This window comes from Oncorhynchus gorbuscha, linkage group LG12 (assembly GCF_021184085.1).
Source record: "Oncorhynchus gorbuscha isolate QuinsamMale2020 ecotype Even-year linkage group LG12, OgorEven_v1.0, whole genome shotgun sequence".
NCBI classification, from domain to species: Eukaryota; Metazoa; Chordata; class Actinopteri; order Salmoniformes; family Salmonidae; genus Oncorhynchus; species Oncorhynchus gorbuscha.
The window spans coordinates 69,359,168-69,376,634 of NC_060184.1; the positions used below are offsets into that span (position 1 = coordinate 69,359,168).

At 42.2% G+C, this 17,467-nt stretch overlaps 1 protein-coding gene across 2 annotated transcripts; it reads right to left on the reverse strand.

Moving 5' to 3' along the window:
• Positions 1–4,636: 4,636 nt before the first annotated feature.
• On the reverse strand, positions 4,637–16,552 carry LOC123991323 (armadillo repeat-containing protein 1-like). Of its 2 annotated transcripts, none has more exons than XM_046292805.1 (7): positions 16,384–16,552; positions 15,271–15,479; positions 13,882–13,973; positions 9,763–9,946; positions 9,043–9,159; positions 8,837–8,911; positions 4,637–7,842 (listed from the first exon to the last, which is right to left on the reverse strand). In XM_046292805.1, the coding sequence occupies exons 2-7, from the start codon at positions 15,430–15,432 to the stop codon at positions 7,648–7,650; spliced, it is 825 nt and encodes a 274-aa protein (XP_046148761.1). In that variant the 5' UTR covers positions 15,433–15,479; positions 16,384–16,552; the 3' UTR covers positions 4,637–7,647. The 2 variants fall into 2 exon arrangements, with proteins under 2 accessions (XP_046148761.1, XP_046148762.1); XM_046292806.1 differs by lacking the exon at positions 16,384–16,552 and adding an exon at positions 16,264–16,284.
• Positions 16,553–17,467: the final 915 nt, after the last annotated feature.

Genomic DNA, 17,467 nt, shown 5'->3' on the forward strand with positions numbered 1-17,467 from the left:
GAACTACAGCCACAATTATGAGCTGCAGCCTCTCTCTCTGTGTGTGTGTGTGTGTGTGTGTGTGTGTGTGTGTGTGTGTGTGTGTGTGTGTGTGTGTGTGTGTGTGTGTGTGTGTGTGTGTGTGTGTGTGTGTGTGTGTGTGTGTGTGTGTCTCATAAAGACCATGCCACAGGGAGGGGAGGAGGACTACTTACATACAGACAGTAGATACATACACAATCAAAATAATAATACACACACAGGTGGAGAATATTCTAAATCACAGCATTCTAAATCACATAAAGTCATATAGTGATTCTCTTTATCTTTTTAGTCAGCTAGAAAAAGGGACATCTCTTTAGTCTTTATGTACTTCAGTGTTGTGCAGCCTGGCTGAACTTAAAGTGGGATGGCTCCATTTATCCTGGAGTAACTGTAAAGATCAGCGTTGAGTGTTTGGCATGGTAATGACATAAACGGCCTCTTAGTGATCTGCTCCTCCTGTCTTTCCACTATTTAGGGTTACTCTATGTCTCCATAGAGTCTCAACGCTACATGAGCAAATTGGATCTCCAACCCAGTCAGTCAGTGACCTTCCCTCATCATCAAGACTGTTGACCCCCCCCCTCTCTCTCTAAAGAGAGACATTACATCTCATTACACAACAACACGCCACTCGCTCAGCGCTCAAGATAAAGAAAAATGTCTCAATTAAATCTCCACCGGAGCCCTCCGCCCAAGAGTTATGGCGCCCGGTAACGCTGATTGCTACACTCACACGTCCTCAAAAGTTATTTGACATAAATTACAGGAGTCACATCATTTCCCGCCGCACGGCCCTGGGGGATTTATGGCTGATCCCATTGACTGGAGGCTGAACCTGGAATCAAATCGTCAAAGCAGCCTGGCGGCTCTGCAGATACACCTTTCTCCCCTATCTCCTCACCATCAGGCCCTCATCCCCGAGCGCATAGATTAACAATGCAAATAGCGCTGCTGCTAGTGATATGGATGACACATTCATACACAAATATGCAAGTGGGCTGATATCACAGACGAACAAGGAGTGTTTAGGAGAAGGGCACTGGTGCTGCTTGATCAGACAAGATGTGGGTGGAAGTGGGGAGAAGATAGCTTATCTGAAATATCCAAGAAATGAAAACCTCTTTGTGGAATTAACATTCTTAAAATAAGATAAGCAGGAAGGCTCTCTGCTGTTCCAGAATCCAGACACACACACACACACACACACACAGTTCTAGATCTGGAGAGAGGTGTTGTTGACTCTGTTAATTCTCAATGGCAAGTAGTTGCTTCCATGGAGTAGCTGGCATCCTTGAGAATGTGTGGGTGTATCAGTAGGAGTTCATGAGGAAATGTTGAAGAATTAATAAAAAGACTAAGAGACACGAGAGAGAAACCCTTAGTCCGGAAGAAAATCTCATATTTGGTGTTCCTCGAATACTGCAGAGCCTACAACCAGAGGACAGGTATTTATAGACAATCATTATGAAACCATTACAGTGCCTTCAGAAAGTACTCACACCTTTTGACTTTTTCCACATTTTGTTGTGTTACAGACTGAATTCAAAATGTATTCAATTCAGATTGTGTCAATGGCCTACAGACAATACCCCATAATGTCAAAAAATATAATGTACTGGTTAATTACAAATGAAAAGATGAAATGTCTTGAGTCAAGTATTCAACCCCCTTTCTATGGCAAGCTTAAATAAGTTCAGGAGTAAAAATGTGCTTAGCAAGCCACATAAGTTGCATGGACTCACTGTGTTCAATAATAGTGTTTAACATGTTTTTTTGAATGACTACCTCACCTCTGGACCCCACACATACAGATAATTGTAAGGTCCCTCAGACGAGCAGTGAATTGCCTCACAAAGGGCACTAATTGGTCAATGGGTACATGAAAAAAAGCAGACATTTAATATCCCTTTGAATTTGATCATGGTGAAGTTCTTAAATTACACTTTAAATTAATTACACGTTACACTTTGATGTATCAATACACCTAGTCACTAAAGATACAGGCGTCCTTCCTAACTCAGTTGCCGGAGAGGATGGAAACAACTCAGGGATTTCACCAGGAGGAAAAGGTACATTTAAAACATTTGCAGTGTTTCAAGGCTGTGATAGAAAACTGGAGGATGAATTAACAACATAGTTAATCCACAATACTAATCTAAATGACAGAGTGAAAATAAGGAAGCCTGTGCAGAATAAAAATATTCCACAATTGTGTTTGCAATAAGGCACTAAAGTAGAGCTAAAAAAATGTGGTATTGAAATTAACTTTCCGCCCTGAATAGAAAGTGTTATGTTTGGGGCAAATCCAACACAACACATCAGTGACTATCACTCTTCATATTTCCAAGCATGGTGGTGGCTGCATTATGTTATGGATATGCTTGTCATCGGCAAGGAATAAGGAGTTTTTTTAGGATAAAAATCAACTGAATAGAGCTAAGCACAGACACAATCGTAGGGGAAAACCTGACAATGAGACAAATGCACCTTTCAGCAGGACAATAACCTGCAATCCAGGGCTAAATCTGCACTGGTTGCTTACCAAGACAGGACATTGAATGTTCCTGACTAACATTCATGGCAGGACCTGAAAATGGCTGTCTAGTATTGATCAACAACCAACTTGAAAGAGCTTGTATAATTTGTTTAAAGAATAATGTGCAAATACTTTATAATACAGGGTTGCAGAGCTTTTAGACTTACAGCTATAAATCACTGACAAATGTGATTCTAACATGTATTGACTCAATTATATATCCCTGTATTTAATTTGAAATACATTTCCTAAAATTTCAACAAAGAAATAAAATCACTTTGTCATTATGGGGTAATTTGTAGATGAGGAATGTATTTTATTTTATACATTTTAAATTCAGGCAGCAAAATGTGGAATAAGTCAAGGGGTACGAATACTTTCTGAAGGCACTAAGTCAAGGTTCAATGCTTCAGCTACCCTGTTCAATTACTGCTTAACTCAAGTTAGCTTTTACTTTTGGGGGGAAACAAAACGTCTCAATTGGGCCGGACTTCAGTGAGCTGTTTTAGAACTCTATATTGCTTAAACGGTTGCTAAGCAGGGTTGGGGTCAATTGGGCCGGACTTCAGTGAGCTGCTTTAGAACTCTATATTGCTTAAACGGTTGCTAAGCAGGGTTGGGGTCAATTGCAATTATCTTCCAATGCGGAAAATTCCATTGAGGAACATTTGACATTGCAATTTGGTTTACTTTAAGAATTGACTGGAATTTAAATGGAATTGACCCAAACCCTTTGGCTAACTTTTAAAGCCAACTGAAACTGAACATTTTTAGAGATCTATTGCATTATTGTAGAAAACCAGTTAAAGCCAACTGAAACTGAACATTTTTAGAGATCTATTGCATTATTGTAGAAAACCAGTTGCCAGTATGTTTCTCCTTGTCCTCAGAGTTGACATGTGATTGAACAATGAATGGCAAGTTTTGAGCTGGTTTTCATTCTCGTTGGTCACAATTTGTCATTTCCACACATTTCCCAGCTAACTGACTCCCTCTAGCGGAGAGCACATCATATTTCCCCAGAGGGCCTGAAAGTCTTCTGTGGTCTAATATAATAATAATAATATATGCTATTTAGCAGACGCTTTTATGCAGACTTGCATTCTTCCACATGCCATGCTCTACCAACTGAGCTACAGAAGGACCACGTCTGGTCTGATGCACTTGCCTTCCACATGCGTTTGGTCTCGATTAAAGTGAGGCTCGTTGTAGCTTTTTAAGAATAGGTCAGTCCCACTGTGCCTCAAAACATTCATAGGTGGGGCGATGATAGATGGGTTCATAATAACAGGAAAGTCATGGTTAAAAGGACACTAAGAGACGGTATGAATAATAACTAACAGAAAAAAAGCCTATATTGTAGTAATATGTTTTACTGACAACAATGCATGCCCTCCATGAACTCTTGGTCCTTCCTTTACTGATCCTGCAATGTTCAGCACTCTGCTTCAGTTCATATAGTATGGGTGAAATTAAGGCGAGACCAGTCAATGTTGATCTGTATGAAAACCAACAGGGGGGGGCCAGGCCAGGCAGGACCAGGCCAGGCAGGGGATTGACCTGGCAGGGGATTGACCTGGGGCAGTTCACTTCTGCACCCGCAAGGAAAACAGATTTAATCATATCTTGTTCTTTCCCGCTCTACGAGTACAGCTGCTGCCCTCAGCATTTTGATCTGGCAACACAAGCAGGTTTATAGCTGCTGTACTATGACCATGGTAGATGACTGCGTGCCTAGGACAAAGTCTTGCTCTTCCTATGGGGATTGTCAGGTTTCAGAAATCCTATGACAATGGGATTCAACTCAATGCACACACGCAACATGCCACAACATGTGGCCCTTTTCTGGATAACTCAAGTCGTCCCCCACACACAGCGAACACAGACGCAAACCATTTACATTTTAAAGTTATTTAATATTATTTGCCTTAATCGTAAATTGGGAATCAACCGTTTTCAGATCTGAAATGCATTAGACAGCAGATACACACTGTACATGAGAAGTGTCTGCTATTCTGAGGACTTGCTACATGATTCTGTCAGCCATCCTGATAGAGTGACTATTAAACGATAGGGTGTATTTAATGTGTTTATTTCCTTATTTAACTCTGCATTGTTGGTTAAGGGGTAAGCATTTCACGGTAAAGTCTACACCTGTTGTATTCGGCACAAATTAACATTGGATTTGACATAAGAGATTTAAACCGAGACAAAAAAAAACTTTTCCAAGTATTTGATATACAGTACTAGTACAACTTAAAATAAAATGTACTTTACATGTTGCAACTTAAGTAATGACTGATGCTGTTCATGTTGAACAAATAAAGGAAGACAAAGGATTACATAGAAGTGATGACTTCATCCTACGACTTGTTATTCGTAAGCACTGCTTCTGAGGGATGCAGATAGAGAATAAACTCACTGTAGTGGATATACGTCATTAGATCAATTCTGAGGTTATTGTAGGCCTTTCTTGCAGTAAAACAACCAAATCGCCACCCAGTGGCCTTATGGGTGGAATGTTATTAATATTTTTCATAATTAATAAACATCATTTCATTACATTTCAGTCTTCTGTGACGTATATAAAAGTGTAATATTAGGATGCAAACTCAAAATGTAATACCTGAACCATGTCAGATATAGTTGAAATGTGTCTCCTTTTTTTAAGCTCATAACCATGTGTGTGAGGTGTAGACTTTTCAAAGTAGATCTGTTTCCACTGCAGTAAATCAATCCATCCTACTAGCTGTGTGAGCTGTGAGTTTGGCCTCCAGAAGCATAACTATTGTCTGGTCAGCACTTCCTTTACACAACGAGACCATAATTCACCTGGAAAAGGATTACAGGTGTGAAAGGGTTCCTCAAAAGGAAGAAAAAGCCAATTCAAAGAGGAATCTATGCACAAACCTAATATCGAACTTCAATGTTTCAGTCAAAACCTCTTCAAAAAGGCCTATATTTACATTTTAAATGTGTTGCATCTTTCAACAACAAAGTAAAATGGAGACAAAGAACAACTGTTGAAAAAAAAACATGATTTCTTCCTGAAATAAAGGACCGAGATTAACATTATGATTAATATTGCTAGGAAACCAGGCACCATTTACCAGAGGGTGGTGCAGTCTGCCCAACGCATGAATGGGGGAACACTGCCTGCACTCCAAGACAACTACAGCACCCGATGTCACAGGAAGGCCAAGAAGATCATCAAGGACAACAACCACCCGAGCCACTGCCTGTTCACCCTGCTATCATCCAGAAGGTGAGGTCTGTACAGGTGCATCAAAGCTGGGACCGAGAGACTGAAAAACAGCTTCTATCTCAAGGCCATCAGACTGTTAAATAGCCATCACTAGCCGGCTACCACCCGGTTACTCAACCCTGCACCTTAGAGGCTGCTGCCCTATATACATTGACTAACTGGTCACTTTAATAATGGAACACTAGTCACTTTAATAAATGTTTAAATACTGTTTAACTAATTTCATATATACTGTATTCTACTCTTACTGTGTTTTAGTCAATGCCAGTCCAACATTGCTTGTCCGAATATTTACATATTTCTTAATTCCATTCTTTTACTTTTAGATGTGTGTATTGTTGTGAATTGTTAGATACTACTGCAGTGTTGGAGCTAGGAACACAAGCATTTCACTACACCCGCAATAACATCTGCTCAACATGTGTTAATGTGACCAAAATGTGATTTGAAATGTACATATCCAGACCAGTGATGCTGCTTACACCTCTAGTGTTCTTCTGACAGCAGCAATGGTGTGTCCGTATGTGCATGTCATTTTAAGGACACTGCTGGCTAAAGGGGGTAAAAAACAAACATATGTAGTGGGTGGGCCACTATAGTGAACATGATGATGGGCTTCAGGGTGAGGGACACACATTTAGCAGGTGGCTATCAAGCCCTGAGGTCTCCATCACACCGATTTAGTACCGGTTGTCTACTCTAAATCAGACCTTTCAGACTACAGATGACCATATGATAATCTGACATGAAAACACTGATGAAGGGGAAAAGGCTAAAGAAGTTAATTTGATGCGAGTCAACGCATCACAACATCACACTGTACAACCAAGAGACTCCCAAGTCCTAGGAGGATTTAACGAGAAGTAATGTGTACTAAAGTCAACTTTCTACAGTATAACAGTAAGCATCATTTTCCTTTTCTTTCTGCATCCGTCCTCTATGGAGCAGCTAATGTCCTGTCATCCGCCGTCCTTCACCGGGGTCTCTCTGTCTCGCTAATAATATGACATCTCTCTGTGAGAGACATGAGCTGTTAGGGGAAATAGCTCCCAACGCAGAGAAGCCAGTTTGCATTATTCACAAGGCTTCAGAGGTTTCGAGTGAAGTTAAACTGGACAAATAAATAGCAGTACATGAGTGAAGAGTCCAAAAGGCACCTAACGAAGGATAGAGACGTAAACATGATGAAAACAAGGCAGCGAGATTGGCACAAACAAAAGCCCCCCACCGCAGGGGAACGAAAAGTGAATTAGGGATTATCAAATTGGCAAAAAAAAAGGGTGAAAAAAATTTATCAAAACAAAGATGAGGAGAAGAAGCAACAGATAAGCACAAAAACACTCCAATTTCCACAAGCGCAGCATCATTCAATGCAATCGCTCAAACTCAGAAGACGATGCAGCACAATGCATTCCCACAATGCAATTTGGTTTCAAAGAGATGATGGACCCATCGGGCGTCAGAGAAAACTACTTCCCTAAAGAAAAAGAGATGCAAGCTGATTCTGAAGTCCTCTGTCTATGGCTTATGAGACCCATAACGAGTAGAGATTGACTTGAGTGTATTTAGTGTGCAGCGAGTTCAGCCTGCAGTACAGTAGCTAGCATTTTCTTAGCTAATTTTGTTTTATAAACAAGTAAAGGTTATTGCAGGTTGCACTTGGCAGTCCAGCGCTCCTTTTACACTGAGCAGAGTGGTACTCTGTGTGGCTGTTGAGAGGGACTAGAGAGCAGTGTAGAAGGGCTGGATGAAATAGGCGGGGCTAAGGTGACCGTCGGGTGGTGGTTAGTGGGCTTGGGATTGTGACTGACACAGGAAGTGGTCACCAGTAGAAAGAGCGGGACAGGAAGTTGGCGGCTGTGCTGAGCCAGCCCACGCCATCTGTGATGGAGCCAACACGCGTCACGGCCTTGTCCTGCTCCTGAGACGGGCTTTCCTCCTCAGGGAGGTAGTCTGGGATGTCCTCGTTGTACTCCACCACCGCCTCCTCTGCACCCTCCTGGAATGGAAGCATCAGCTGGGGGAGAGAAAGACAACAGGGAATAGTTCAGAATCCCTATCTAGTGGCAAACTGGTTTGATATAAAAAAATATAGTGAAGACAACAAAACCAAATTCAGGCAACCGCAAACTATTCTCAACCTCTAGTGCCAAGTCTGAAACATAAGTGAACCAGCTCTTCCCCCTGCTGGACAGCAGGGGAACAGCAGCAGGTCAGCGAGGAGCTGTGGCTCCTGTTGAGAAAGCTCCCCCCAGCCTACCATCACAGTGACCAGGGGGAGGGGAGCAGTGGTCTCGTCTAATTTAACTACTTCAGTTCCTTGTGTTACTAATGTTTTTATCCTATCATCCTCAAGTATTTTTTATTGTATTCTGCATGTTTGGGAAAGGCCCCTAAATAGGCATTTCACTGTTATGCTTCGTAAACAACAGGTGTAGACTGTGACATAACATTTGATGGGTGTAGGGGGTTCATGGGGTTAGATTTCCTATAGATACAGGGTGTCTGCTTTGAGGGCTTGCTGGAGTTGGTCATGTGACTAGGCGTTGTGTAACGCCCTAAGCTAACAGTCACTCCAAATAACTAACAGTCACTCCAAATAACTACCATCCCCAGCACAGATATACAGAAGCATCTCCAACAATATGGGTTGACAAAGAGCTCTACCATGCCTACTCCCACTGGGAGTGGACCTTTTGAGTTAGAGAATATAACCCACCTGTCAGGTAACAGGGCAACGGGTCACAGTTGAGATTTTTGAATCACGTTTGAAAATTCACCTTTTTCAGCCTGGTCTTTAATAAATTATTTTACAGTTATTTAGCTTGGCCTTTAAAACAATGGTTTCACTATTATTTTAGAAACATTTTTTTGTTTGATGTTCTTTCATTAATTTATTACCTTCAGGTTTTTAAAATCTCGTTCATTTTAGTATAAAATGTTGCAATTTCAAATGCACTTTAAATAAAGTAGAGTTTGATTTGAGTACAATCCCTCCCCCTCCTACTCACCTCTCCTCCATCCTCTCCCTTCACCACCTGTGCAGCCTTCATCACCTTGGTGGAGTTGATCGCCGTGCCCAGTGCCTGACGGACACAAAGATGGGCGGTCTTTGTGTAATACATTTGTAACCAAAACAACTGACGTTTTAAACTCTTCTTCTCTGGCCAGAGTGCCGTGTTTAATGGATGGAGCGCGCCTGTGTGGTCGTACTCACCTCAGCCTTGATGTCAGAGCGGATCCTGACCACACATCTCTTCACAGCCATCTGGAAGGTGAAGCTGATCACCCCCCGGATCTTCAACAGGGCCTCCTCACACAGACTTCTACGAGTCTGAGAGACGGCGGGGGGGAATAAACAAAATGAGAGGACGAGAAAAGACAATATTGACGTGAAAGCAGCGCCGGATACAAATGTAACCATCTACGTTCTAATCATATGAAGGGGTTTCATGTTACATTACATTTACAGCAGCAACATAACAATCAACATGACATTTCAAAAGAGCTCATTGTCCTGTGTGTGTGGCGATATGAGTGGTGTGTCACAGTCTGTCTGGTGTAATGTGATCAGGGACAGGTGCAGCTCTCCTGTGGTGTGGTATTCAGGTCTGATCTCCAACACCCTGCTGTTCAATGGCTGACATTTACAACACTGACCTACACTCCCTGACAACCTGCGTTAACACTATGTGGTCACCGTGACAACAGAGCAACAATATGCCTGTCTCGGGGTTCTGGTGGTGGTGACTTCTCGAAATGTGTTATATAAAGCAATAAAGAACACAGGTTTGATTCCTGTGAGACACATTAAGGCCAGAAGTCATGAAGGAAAAAAAAAACAGTTTGGAATCCAGCCTGGATTTTTGGTTTGGCAAACTGATCTCCTCAGGTGTCATTGTGTTTGTACAAGGTTGAGACACCACCCTCCACTCACCGAGTCATCCAGGCCATCGATGTGCAGCACCACAGTCTTGGCCTTCTTGTTGGTGGAGCCCAGGAAGAAGTGGGCCTTGCGTCTGCAGGAGGCAGCCTCAGCCTGCTCTGCCTCATTACCAGCTGCCTGCAGAATCTCATAGATTTCAGATGCCAGCAGTTTGGTCTCCCCTGGGGAACTGCCCCTGAGAGATGGGAGAAAGAACAAGAGGTTAAGTATAAAACAATTCATTTTGTGGACAGTTCTCTCAGGAAACAAAGGCATACTTGCTGTTAGAGATTTTTTATATATATTTGTTTTACATTCATTTTAAAAACCTTAACTTCTTCGTCATGTCAAGTACTCTCCTCAAATCCAGACAAGGGCAAGATGGTAGCAATGAATCCAAGTCAAAAAGGAAGTGGACAGACACAGTAAAAAGTATCCATGTCTACTCTGCCTCTTTGTACCACACGACGACGGTCTCCGTTACTGTTGAGTGTCCTGTCCTCGGTGGTCTGGGCCTGCCCATGTCTCTCTCAGAGCCGACTGGTTGATATTTCTAAAGGTCGTCGCTCTGCCAGACAAACTACACGCCGCTAAGAGAGCTGTCCAGCTGCATGGGGGGGGGGGGGGGGGGTTGAGAGCCACTGTGACAGGCTTGTCACTACCTAACCTTTCTACTGTATAAATAGACAGCCCTGTTGAAGGAGAAATTACCACACTACAATCATAAAAACAACCAAACATTCACAAAGGTCTCTGGCAATCTCTAAAATGTCTAATAATTAGGCTATACTATGAAAGTATTAAAAGTCGTCTTATTTCAACAGAGAACATGGATCATAATTGAAAGAGCGAGATTGGTCAGTAAATATGATTTCTAAAGCATACGTTAGCTTGGCTAATAGAAGTACAATGCCTCCTAGCGGACAGCATGGCTCGGCTCTAGATCAGGGATCATCAGCTAGATCAGCCGCGGGATGATTATTCTTGAACGAATGGTCGGGGGGGCGGAACACAATTACAAATCATTTGTAGACTGCAAATTGACCGCGAGAAGCCCGAACAGATAATATTTGACTAAAACATAATAATAGCAAACCTTACTTACGATCATATATCGCTCGCTCTCATATACAGAAATACACACACACTTCTGTATATGACTATTATTATATATACATATATATATGTGGTGCATTCAGAAAGTATTCAGACCCCATGACTTTTTCCACATTTTGTTAAATGACAGCCTCAATTTACACACAATACCCCATAATGACAAAGCAAAAACAGAATTTTAGAATTGTTGGCAAATGTATTAAAAATAAAACACTGAAATAACATATTTACATAAGTATTCAGACCCTTTGCTATGAGACTCAAAATTGAGCTCAGGTGCATCCTGTTTCCATTGATCATCCTTAAAGATGTTTCTATAACTTCATTAGTCCACCTGCAGTAAATTCAATTGATTGGACATGATTTGGAAAAGCACACACCTGTCTATTTAAGGTCCTACAGTTGGCAGTGTATGTCAGAGCAAAAACCAAGTCATGAGGTCGAAGGAATTGTCCTTAGAGCTCCTAGACAGGATTGTGTCGAGCCACAGATCTGGGGAAGGGTACCAAAAAATGTCTGCAGCATTGAAGATCTCCCAAGAACACAGTGTCCTCGATCATTCTTAAATGGGAGAAGTTTAGAACCACCAAGATCTTCCAAGAGCCGGCCGCCCGGCCAAACTGAGCAATTGGGGGAGAAGGACCTTCGTCAGGGAGGTGACCAAGAACCTGATGGTCATTCTGACAGAGCTCTAGAACTCCTCTGTGGAGATGGGAGATCCTTCCAGAAGGACAACCATCTCTGCAGCACTCCACCAAATCAGGTCTTTACAGTAGAGTGGCCAGACGGAAGCCACTCCTCAGTAAAAGGCACATGACGGCAAACTCCAAGTGGGCTAAAAGGCACCGAAAGGACTCTCAGACCATGAGAAACAAGATTCTCTGGTCTGATGAAACAAAGATTTAACCTTTTGGCCTGAATGCCAAGCATCACGTCAGGAGGAAACCTGGCAGGACCTCAGACAGGGGCGAAGGTTCACCTTCCAACAGGACAATGACCCTAAGCACACAGCCAAGACAACGCAAGAGTGGCTTCGAGACAAGTCTCTGAATGTCCTTGAGTGGCCCAGCCAGAGACCGGACTTGAACCCAATCGAACATCTCTGGAGAGACCTGAAAATAGTTGTGCAGCAATGCTCCCCGAATTGGAGAAACTCCCCAAATACAGGTGTGCCAAGCTTGTAGCGTCATACCCAAGAAGACTTGAGGCTGTAATCGCTGCCAAATGTGCTTCAACAAAGTACTGAGTAAAGGGTCTGATGTTTTTTATAAATTAGCAACAATTTCTAAAAACCTGTTTTTGCTTTGTTATTATTGGGTAGTGTGTGTAGATTGATGAGGGGAAAAATAATGTAATCAATTTTAGAATAAGGCTGTAACGTAACAAAATGTGGAAAGTCTGAATACTTTCCGAATGGACTAGACAACCTTGCACAAGCTACACGGTTTCACTTGCACAAGCTACACGGTTTCACTTGCACAAGCTACACGGTTTCACTTGCACAAGCTACACGGTATCACTTGCACAAGCTACACGGTATCACTTGCACAAGCTACACGGTATCACTTGCACAAGCTACACGGTATCACTTGCACAAGCTACACGGTATCACTTGCACAAGCTACACGGTATCACTTGCACAAGCTACACGGTATCACTTGCACAAGCTACACGGTATCACTTGCACAAGCTACACGGTATCACTTGCACAAGCTACACGGTATCACTTGCACAAGCTACACGGTATCACTTGCCCAAGCTACACGGTATCACTTGCCCAAGCTACACGGTATCACTTGCCCAAGCTACACGGTATCACTTGCCCAAGCTACACGGTATCACTTGCCCAAGCTACACGGTATCACTACCAATTTTCATTGAAAGACTCGAAACAGTTTTAAAATAAAATTAATCCCCACACAGAGTGTAAAAGCAGAGCCTTGGGACTGGACTGGTGTTAACACCAACATAGTGAAATTTCGCTAGCCTGTCCCTCCCTCCCTTAAGTCTTGTGTTCACACTCTCTCCAGCCATGAACGACCTCTACCCAAGGTCAGGGTGTGTAGAATGGGAGCAGGGGGAGCCGGTGTGACCACAGGGCCCTTCTTGACAGGGCCTGTCACTAGCTGAAGTGACTGGCTGGTTAGCTCCAGGCCCAAAGGTCAGTCTCACAGAGAGTTGGGCCCTAGGAGAAGATCATACAGCCTGGTATGGACCTGCCAACCGCTGGCATATCTCCATCTTAGTGCCAGTGATAAGCAGCAGTCGTAACGCCAAACACCCTCCAGATACTCTCACCCAACAACCCGATCTGGAGCATCACACACATCTAAAGACTAGAGAGCCGTCTCTGGATGACCACTATGTGTCGGCCATTTTGGTTTAGCAAGGTACCCAAAGGTGGCTCATTTATACCCTCACCTCCCTCCTATAACTCTTCCCCAGGTTATTGCTGTAAAGCAGAATATGTTCTCAGTCAACTGATAAAAATAAGGGTCAATAAATTAAAACAGGAGTGCTTCCTAAATAATAAAGGGTATATAGTAAGGGTAAATTAAATTGTTCTATGCCTGGCTAAATGGCATTCAATTGACATGAACATGACAGACGCAGTTACGAAAGTGTAGATCTTGGCTGCACAACCTGATAACAGTCCTTAAGAAATACCTGGCAACCCGAACATTGTTCAGCATTTAACAAAAACCAGTGCGGACACTGACTAGATTAATTGTGATATTTAAAAAAAACAAGTGACAGGTTGCATTAAATCCCTCAATGTGTGGAAACAGCAAATTAATTGTTTACAGACCCACTTTAATTCAGAATTAATCAAATTCATCCTTACATGTCAACCTTAGACAACCTTCCTGTCCAGAACATTTGCAAACATGCACATATTGCCTGCTGAAAGCAAGAGAAATACTAGGATGAGGTTTAAGTGAAAAGTGCACAGTATGCTTCCATGTGTGTGTGTCTGTCTGCTCATTCTGATGCAGTGCAGTGGTGGTGACTTACTTCTGCATGACATTCTGCAGACTCAGCATCATGCCCAGCTCTCCCTTCATCTTCTCTCTGTTGGTCCGACATTCTGCCAGGTAGCGCACTGCCTGGAAGGACAAGGGAAAACCATTACCTCAAACTGACCTATCACCATCTTTGGTTTTATGTCTGTCAGGGAACAGTGTTTCCCCTAGGATTTTTTTCAGTAGTGGCGGCAAGGGTTGAGGCTGCTGCTGCTGTGGAAGGGGGAGTTGCATTGGTAGTAGCGGCAAGGTTGGGGGGGTAGAAAATAGGGGAAACACTGGAGTGTGTGATAAAAATCAGACAAGCAAAGACGCATACACACGGCTTAGCAGCCAACCAGCCACTTACACAGTACTTGCTCTTGCTGCAAGTATGTGTGTGTTGCATAACCAATGAAAGCACGCAACAAGTACAGTGTCCAGGTCACCACTAAATAAGAACTATTATATAAACCACTCAGATGTGTGTGTGGATTCTTGGAGATGTGCCTGAGAACACACCATCACTCTAACCTGTCCTGACACAACTGGACAACAAGGGGGGGCCACATGACAAGAACACACAAACCACCTCACTTTTAGAACCCCTCCAGAGGACAGCTACATAACTTGTGTAAATAAACTCCTCAGACTGACACTTGTTATCATGAGCAGTAGGAGAATATGTGCACACTACTGGTACACTCAAGACTAGCCTAGACCTTTCTTCCCTGTTCCAACTCATTTTGATCAATGGATCAGGTCACATTTCTGCATAAACAGTGGTGTAAAATACTTAAGTAGTACTTTCCAGTATTTTTACTTAAGTCGTGTTTTGGGGTATCTGTACTTTACTATTTATATTGACATTTTTGACATCTTTTACTCCACTACATTCCTAAAGAAAATAATGTACTTTCTACTCCATACATTTTCCCTGACACCCAAAAGTAGTCGATACATGTTGAATGCTTAGCAGGCCATGAAATTTGTTTAATTTACACACTTAAAGAGAAAATCCCTGGTCATCCAGACTGCATCTGATCTGGAGGACTGACTAAACACAAATTGCTTTGTTTTTAAATTATGTCTGAGTGTTGGAGTGTGCCCCTGGCTATCCGTAAATAAAAAAATAAATAAAAAATGTGCCATCTGGTTTGCTTAATATAAGAATGTGAAATTATTTACACTTTTACCTTTAATACTTAAATCATTTTACTCAAGTAATATTTTACTGGGCGACTTTCACTTTTACTTGAGTAATTTTCTATTAAGGTATCTTGTCTCAATTATGACAACTGGGCCATTATTCAACCACTGTGCATTACAGGGCCTGGAGCAAGGAAAACTCTTGACCTTGCATAACCAACAAAATGACCAAATGGTGGTGGATGAGCCTTACCAATAATGCTGAGTAGACGACCTGAGGGTTGGGGTGGTCCAGAAAGAGGATGAGCCCCGGTAAGCAGCCGTTGTCCTGTACTATGGCTCGTCTGTTGAGAGGGTCAGCTGCAAGATCTCGTAGCTGGTTCACCACAGTCAGCGCATCCAACTCCCTACTCATGGTGCCTCCTCTCCCAGTGCCGTGCACATCAAATCAACCTCTTTACACTGTGTGCATAATAGGATCAAGTTAGATTTAGCTGTACAGTACCGAACATATTCATTTCAATGACATCTGTTTCGGTGACATCAGTCTCTAATGCCTTTATTTGTGCATGACCAAACCAACCAATTGAAAAGACACTGCCAATAACAAATGATGTATCAATTTGTTCAAATACTGCAATCAGTATGAGCATCATATTGTGATTTGTGAAAAACAAATCAATTTGACAGGTCACATGAAAAGCAACACCATTATTATTTTTGTCTGTAAGCCTACTAACAGAACTATGTTAAAACAGGTTTTTAAAAAGTGCTAGTTATTTATTCGGACACTTGGCTGAAACATAAAAACGTGGCAGTCCATTACATGTAGTGACATATTATGACACATGTTTAAACAGTGTAATGATATGGTACTGTTAACGTTACATTAGCAGGCTGTTCTGAAATGGGCCAGTACATAGTGCAGGTTAGCAAATAAGGCTCATTATGGAGGCCACAGTTACAACAAAATGCCCAACGGACCAAAACAATGCAAATATGGAGCTTTTTTTCTACTGAGAATTACCCTAGTTTTATTCTGAACAACCAGTCGCCAGCAACATCAATATCCAAAACCGCTAGCTATCAATCTGGTTAGCGGGCTAGCTAACCAATGTAGCTAGCTAGTTTGTCATTGCCTTTTTTTCACACTCGTTTTCATGCAAATTGAATTAATGGGTGATGGTGAATGGCCATGTTTCTAATCAGAACTGTAAGAATTCATAATGTTAGCTGGTTCCTTCACCTTGCTGTAGCATTGATTGTTGTCCACGCATAACCTCTGAAAACACGCCCAGGACAACCAGAAACACATTACTCTCTGGCCTACAGTAGCTAACGTTAGTCAGTATTAGCATTTTATTACCTTTTCTCCAAGTGATCTCCCGTTATTTTGACTTTACAATGACAGCAATTAGGCTTAAAAAAAAGAAAGCTGTTTCGGTCATACAATTTCGTCAAAAGCTAACGTTAGCTAGCTATCGCATACATTTTACGATTCATCACGGCCTCTGTGTGAAGACAGCTGATTGGACAGTTCCGTTGTGACTGTCAAGACGAAGAGCCAATCAGAGCGTTTTTTTCTGTCAGGCAGTAGGGTCAAAGATGTTAATAACTAACCCAAGATAGACCAAATCCTGTCGTTTCCAAGTTTAGCAAGTGAATCATAGTGGTCAGAACAAGGAAAGAGATGGGCAGAGCCAAAGCACGAGCCAGCGAGAGCCTATTGACGCGTTCTAGCATGTGTTGCAACCTGTTCTCAGAGCATTTCGTGTTATTCTATACGTACATTTCTTGACATGTTATGATTCCTATGGTACAGTAGATATTCATTTATGGCTGTCCATCACCCATTTCGGGTGATATGTTATAATTTACAATTTGTATTAAATCAAATCAAATTGTATTTGTCATATGCTGCGAATACAACAACCTTGCTTACTTACCAACAATGTAGTTTTAAGAAAAATACCTAAAGGAAAGATAAGAAATAAGGTAACAAATAATTAAAGAGCAGCAGTAAATTAACAATAGTGAGGCTATATACAGGGGCTACCGGGGTTAGTAGAAGTAATATATACATGTACAGTAGGTAAAGTTATTAAAGTGACTTATGCATAGATAATAACAGAGTAGCAACGGTGTGCATGTGATTAGATGTAGAGTAGTCTTATGGCTTGGGGGTAGAAGCTGTTTTTAAGCTTCTAGAGTTGGCGATCCAGTACAGCTTGCCGTGCGGTAGCAGAGAGAACAGTCTATGACTAGGGTGGCTGGAGTCTTTGATCATTTTTAGTGCCTTCCTCTGACACCACCTGGTATAGAGGTCCTGGATGGCAGGAAGTTTGGCCGCAGTGATGTACTGGGCCATATGCACTACCCTTTGTAGTACATTGCGGTCGGAGGCCGAGCAGTTGCCATTCCAGGCAGTGATGCAACCAGTCAGTGATGCA

Coding starts and splice junctions, on each gene's coding strand:
- LOC123991323 (XM_046292805.1), bottom strand. CDS start 15,432: ATGAGTAGGGAGTTGGATGCGCTGACTGTGGTGAACCAGCTACGAGAT. Junction 9,160..9,762: donor TCGATGGCCTGGATGACTCG/GTGAGTGGAGGG, acceptor GCCGTCTCTCAG/ACTCGTAGAAGTCTGTGTGA. Junction 7,843..8,836: donor AGGGAGAGGATGGAGGAGAG/GTGAGTAGGAGG, acceptor TCTCTCCCCCAG/CTGATGCTTCCATTCCAGGA.